This window comes from Orycteropus afer, unplaced genomic scaffold (assembly GCF_000298275.1).
Source record: "Orycteropus afer afer isolate SDZICR_OR568_19922 unplaced genomic scaffold, OryAfe1.0 scaffold00152, whole genome shotgun sequence".
Taxonomy (NCBI): Eukaryota; Metazoa; Chordata; class Mammalia; order Tubulidentata; family Orycteropodidae; genus Orycteropus; species Orycteropus afer.
This window is the reverse complement of record NW_006921739.1, coordinates 3771034-3777674: the sequence shown is the minus strand read 5'-3', so window position 1 is coordinate 3777674 and position 6641 is coordinate 3771034. Positions and strand designations below refer to the sequence as shown.

The following is a 6641-nucleotide window of genomic DNA, read 5'->3' as shown; positions in this document are numbered from 1 at the left end:
TTATTTTCTTCCATTCTCTTTAGCTTCTCTGTGTTCAGGAGCAACTTTCCGAGTTTCTTCTGACATCCACTTTAGTCTTTTCTTTCTTTCTTTTTTTTTTTTAATTTTCCTAACGATCTTTTGCTTTCTTCATGGATGATGTCCTTGTTTTCATCCCATAACTCATCTCTTCTTTGGTCATTGATATTCAGTGCATCCAATCTACTCGTGAGAGGGTCTCTAAATCCAAATGGAATATACTCAAGGTTGTATTCTAGCTCTCATGTACTTGTTTTTAATTTTCTTCAATTTGAAATTTCCTATGAGCAGTTGATAGTTGGTTCCTGGCCTTGTTCTTAGTGGTGATATTGAGCTTCTCCATTGTGATTTCCACATATGTAGTAGATTCCTGTGTGTTCCATTTGGTAAATCCCACATGTATAGTTGCCATTCATGTTGTTGAAGAAAGGTATTTGTAATAAATAAGTCGTTGGCTTGCAAAATTCTATCTTGCGATCTCTGGCATCATTTTTATCAATAAGGTCATGTTCTCCACTACTGATCCTTCTTTTCTGTTTCCAAGTTTTGCATTCTAATCACCAGTAATTATCAATACATCTTGATTGTATGTTTGATCAATTTCAGACTGCAGAAGTTGGCAAAAAAGAAAATCTTCACTTTCTTCATCTTTGGTCATATAAACTGGTCTTTCTTATAGGCGTATGGATATTACCCTATTGCCAATAGTGTCGTGCTTCAGCATAGATCTTGAAATGTTTTTTACAATGAGTGTGACACCATTCCTCTTCAATTTATCTTTCCTTGCATAATAGACCATATAATTCAAAATGGCCAAACCACTAGATTTCAGCCTAGCTAATGTCTAGCACTCATACATAACAATAATTATGAGTATGGTACAGTACTGGGAATTATTTTTTTCTGTTGTACATGAGGTGGCTATGCGTTGGAACTGACTTGAGGGCACATAACAAAACAGTAATGCCCATGATATCAATCTTTATATATTCCATTAATTTTTTAACAACTTCTAATTTTCCTAGGTTCACATTTTGTACATTCCATGTTCCAAAAATATTAATAGATGTTTCCAGCTGTTTCATTTTGAGTCCTGCCACATCAGCAAATGAAAGTCCTGAAAGCTTTACTCCATCCATGTCATTAAAGTCAACTTTACTTTGAGGAGGCAGTAGTAGTCATATTTTGAGTGCCTTCCAACCTGAGGGGCTCATCTTCTGGTACTCTATCAGGTAATACTCGCTCCTATTTTCATGAGGCTTTTATTGGCCAGTTTTTTTAGAAGTAGATTGACAGGTCATCCTTCCTAGTTTTTCTTAGTCTGTAAGCTCTGCTGCTGTTCTCCTGGGTGACCCTGCTGGCATTTGAAATAGCAGTGGCATAGCTTCCAGCATGACAGGAACATGCACGCTACTACAGTAGGACAAACTGACAAATGGGTGGTGGAAAAATAAATTACAAAGATGTAAATATCTGAAAAAATATAAGTAAACCTTTAAATATAACATGTAATTGTGTATAAGGGTAAATTGAAGTCAGAGGAACATTTTACCATATTACTTAACATGGAACAATTTTGAAGAAATTAATAAATATTAATGTTTAAAAAAATTCCCCAAGTTTGAGTGAAAATTATTAGATTTATTTAATAAAATTTAGAAGTAGTCATCTGAGTATTCTTTTCATTATCACCAAAGGGATATCCTAGATTAGGAAATGGGAATAAATGGATTAATTTTAAAGGTTCTATTTTAAAATATATATACATATATGTATATTCTATTGTCTTTGTAGCTATTATTGCCAAATAATATCTATATTTCTATGTGTGTTTCTACAGTTCTAGGCATAAATAACATGCATTTCTTATTGGTTGGATCTTATGAACTAAGGACCATAGTTTATAGTTTACCCATGGTTTTTATATCCGTTTTCCCCTCTTACTGGGTTAATATTGTGTAACTTCAGAAAAATACTAATAAAAAATTTCTACATTTTTGTGATTTTGTAGAAAATAGCCAGTTATTTGGAGATTGTGTTTGGAAACTGGCATCGAATGGTTGTGTTATACAATTTTGATCCTACTTAGAATTAGTGTCGCAATGAGTAGCAGTTACAATTTTGATTTTGTCTTTGAAATATTTTCCTTTTATTTATACTTAGGCTCTTTATCTTATAACGTAATGACAGGAAATAAGTATCACTACTGAGATGCTACATTTAATAACTAAAATATTTCCCAGCTTTCAGCTTACATGGAGAAGTTGAGGAAACCACCTATGAATCCATTTACTGAATTCACGGAGAAGCCTACAAATGATGGAAGTCATTCAGAAGAATTATTTTCACATATTAAAAGTAGATCAGAGAGAGAACACCTGCCACGACATGCCAGTGAAAGTCATCTCAGCTGGTATTCTCATCAAAAGCTGGGGGAATATAATATTCTGAGTTCAGGTTTTAATTTTGTCTGTAATGTAAATTATTTGAATCAAATATGTCCTTCTTTCAGGAATATCTTCTTCAAACTTAGTATTCAAATATTTTTCAAACCTACTATTGCAAATTTACTCATTTAGCACAATTTGGCTAGTTTTTTGGAGTCTTAGGAAAAAGAATTACAAATGGGAACCTTCTCTATTAAGAATTTGTAAAGTAAAGTTATTTTGCTAAGGTAAATGAAAATATAAATACTATAGAATACCAGAAATGTAGTTAATGTATACTAATTCATTATTCTTTGGTATATTGCTATATAACACATACCTGTGATATTTTGGTTCTTTAGAATGGGGAATATACATGATATTTATATGAGTCATTGCCCCCTAAAATGATGATCTTTATATAGCATTATTGTCACTAGAGATAGTGTAGTCCTTAAACTTGTTCTAAGTAAGAACCATATTTTACCACATGTGATTATACTTGACTTTCTGGCTACAGTTTTTAATAATGGACAAGTGTAATTTATAACCAGCATCTTGCTAAGCTACCATGTTCAGCCAGTGGTGCTTTAAGAATACAATCTACCTTTGACATCGCCTCTAAAATACCATCAGTTGAAGATAAGCCATTAGATTACGTTCCATAATAGAAAGAAAGAAAGGAAAAGCTGCAAAGCAAAGACAGTGCTTTCTTACAATTGGAATTTTATTTATTCATATTGAAGAAGATCATTCAACCTTTGACACAGATTTTTAATCCAAATAACTCTTAAATAAAAGTAAAGCATAAGTGAAATAAATTAGTTAAGGTATTCCCCAAACTTCTTTATATTCAAAGTCTAACTCTTCTGAGCCTGTTTTTCACTCAGAGTTGTCTTAACTAGTAAAAGTATTGGTGATACAGCGTTTTCTTAGAAGGAAAATTTTAGCAGTAAAATTTATTTGGCTCTTAATCCTGTAGAGCAAGCCTTCTTTGAAGTTCTGGTTCTAGACTGTTGGTAAACATTTCTGCTTCACCAGCTTTCCCACCATCACCTTTTGTCCCTAGAATTAAGAAAAGTGCTGTATTCTTACCACTAGGATATTCTTCAAACCTTTGAACATCCATTCTTTAAGTTTTGGGTATATGCAGGCAATGACAGATCAGGACTGCCTCCTGTCCTGGCTGCAAAGGACAGTAAGAAGCCTCCTGATTTCAGAATGTAAAAATGTGGGGGGAATAGGAATCATAAAATGACATATGATAGTACCTAGGCAAAACAGAATCAAGAAGACAGATATTATCAATTTGGTTTTGAAGAATAATAGTATTTTCTAAAGCCAAATGTGAAGGATTTTTAGATATCTTGGGGAGTTTCAGTTTTTTGTTTTCCATTTGTTTAGTTTATTTGAGGTTTTTTTTAAATATTATTATTGTGCTTTGGGTGCAAATTTACAGAGCAGAATTTGTTTTACATCATTTGTTTAGCTTATTCATTCTTCTGGAGGAAGTTTTTTTTGTAAAGAAAAGTAAGTTTCAAGCAAGGGTTTGGGATGATGTAGAAGAACAAATCTTTTGGGTTTGGAGTAAGGGAAAAGGACAGGAAGGTGAAAACATGTATACACATTACATATTTTGCAAACCAGAAAGGGGATATTAAATCTGTTAAACATACTACAATAAAACATTGCTTATGGTGATCTTTGTGCTTTGCAAATCTTAACATTTTCAAAACTATTTTTCCATGTATAGAAGGTATAGGAAAAAATATGGAACCTATTGCTGTTGAGTCAATTCTGACTCTTAACAATTGTGTAGGACAGAGTAGTCCTGTCTCATAGGGTTTCCAAGGCTGTAATCTTTATGGTATCAGACGGTCACATCTTTATCTTGTTCAGTGGCAAGTTGGTTTTAAACTGTTGCCTTTTTTTTTTTTTTTTTTTTTGGTTAGCAGCCAAGCAGTTAATCATTGAGCCACCAGGGCTCCTATAAATATAGAAGTGTAGGAAAAAGTTCATACATTTTTAGTAACAGTTTACTGTTAAATTTGCAGAGCAACTTATAAAATTTTAATACTTGCTCAGTCTATGCTGTATTTTGTGGTGACCCTAGTGTTAACAGAGTAGAACTGGTTTTCTTGGCTATACTCTTTTTAGAAGCAGTTCACCAGGTCTTTCTTACATAAACTGCAGGGTGAGTTCAAACTGCCAGCATTTAGCCTAGTAGCCACTCACCATGGATCAGAATTGAATTGAGGACAATGGGTTTGATTCTTTGGTTTATGCTATATTTGTATAAATGTATAATTTGTTGATGTGGCAGATTCAACTTGAATTTTTTTGTCCATACGTGATTAGCCTGAAGCAAGACATTCTAAATGAAAAGACTGCATTGGAAGCAACCCTTGAAGAAGCTGAGATGGCAACCTGTTCTGTGGAATTACTTTTGCCGTTGTTTAAGGATACTATTGAAAAGATTAGTTTTGAAAATGTGAGTATTTCACTTGTGAACATTTAATAAAATGGAAAGCTAGTATAATATTCAGATGGATAACTGAAGTCATTTCATATGTTAGATAGGTATGCCCACATACTGGTAACTCATACCAAAAAAAAGAGAGTTTATCAGTTTCTTTATTTCTATATCATTAACTATAATCTAACTCTTACTTTTAATGTTGTGAAAATTTAATCTCAGGCAAGTACTTGAGAAGAGGTTAAATAAGAAACTGTCTTGATGCTTGATTTACACAGAGTTGAATGAGAGTCAGCTTTTCTCAAAAGTGAATTGAAAATGAAAATATTCTCAGAGATGAAATATATCTATTTTCTATAGTGTTATGGGGAGTTGAAAATTCTGTATTCTAAAATTTCAACATACTAAAGTTTGAATTCATCACAAAAAGTGGATTATATTTTCTTGCTTTTATTAGAATAAATGCCTGAAATACTTTTAAAATTTAAGCCCTTGATATGAGTTTATTTTCATTTCATTTTACTTTGATATGCTGTTGATCCCATTTACTGTTAATACACTTAGCAAATTTTATTATCAACATGTGCAACAGAATGCTTTTGTTATTAGGGAAAATGGTTCTTTGATAATATTATTTTTAGAATGTTTTACTTAATTTCATGTCTTAAAATGTGTACATGGTTCTTTTGTCAGGCTAATCTTTCAGCATCTGATTTGAAGAAGATTTTTGAACAGAAGGAAATACTAACAAAAGAATTAGATACCTTTAAACGTGTAAAGCAAGCATTAGAACATCTGCTTATAAGGAAAGAATATAAACAAGTAAGGCAATAACACTAGCACTCATTTAATACTGATATTTCTCCTTGAAGGGTATGTTATTAAACTGTTGAAGTTAAAATATTGGTATTATGGATTGGGAGGAGTCAGCAGCAGGCATCCAGGTGAGGAGAAGGGAACCCAGGCCACGCCCCACAAATGACAAGGCGGGAAAGTGGGAGAAAGGAGAGGAAAAGGCCAGGGGACTGGGACAGAGTGAGGAGTCAGCCGCAGGGATCCAGGTAAGGAGAGGGAACCCAGGCCATGACCCACAAGTGGCAAGGCGGGAAAATGGAAGAAAGGAGAGGAAAGGCCAGGGGGACCAGGACAGAGCGAGAAGTCAGCCACAGAAATCCAGGTAAGGGTGGTTGGAGGGTTTCCAGCAGCTAAGCGAGACAAACTTGTCTATCGGTTTGTCCTACTGTGGTGACATGTTGCTGTGAGTCTTGAGTCTGTGCCACTGGTGTTTCAAATCCAGCGGGGTGCACGTGGTGCACAGGTTTCAGCCCGGCTTGCAGACTGAGATAGACTAGGAAGAAGGAAGAGGCCATCCACTTCTCAAAGAATTGGTCAGGGAAAACCTTATGAATAGAAGAGAAACACTGTCTGATACGTTACTCTGCAACTTTATGAATAGTCTGGAAACATTGTCCAATACAGAGGAGGAGGATGAGTCACTTAGATTAGAAGGCTCTCAAAATAGGACTGGGAAAGAGCTGCATCATCAGAGTAAAACCAGACTTACTCATATGGATAAGGTAAAGTTTTGAGACCTCCATTTGCTGATGTGGAACCATTCAAATTGAGGAGAAACAGCTGAAAGCAACCATTAATCATCGGAACATGGAATGTACAAAGTATGAATCTAGGAAAATTGGAAATTGTCAAAAATGAAACAGAAC

The 6641-nt window shown here is 34.2% G+C and overlaps 1 protein-coding gene across 1 annotated transcript in view; it reads left to right on the top strand.

Moving 5' to 3' along the window:
• The first annotated feature begins 2273 nt into the window (after nt 1–2273).
• The window catches only part of ODF2L (outer dense fiber of sperm tails 2 like), a 92712-nt gene continuing 88344 nt past the window's right edge, over nt 2274–6641 (top strand). The window contains exons 1-3 of the mRNA XM_042781696.1: nt 2274–2431; nt 4803–4935; nt 5614–5742. Of these exons, the coding sequence (XP_042637630.1) occupies nt 2274–2431; nt 4803–4935; nt 5614–5742 (420 nt within the window). The remainder of the gene's footprint in view (nt 2432–4802; nt 4936–5613; nt 5743–6641) is intronic.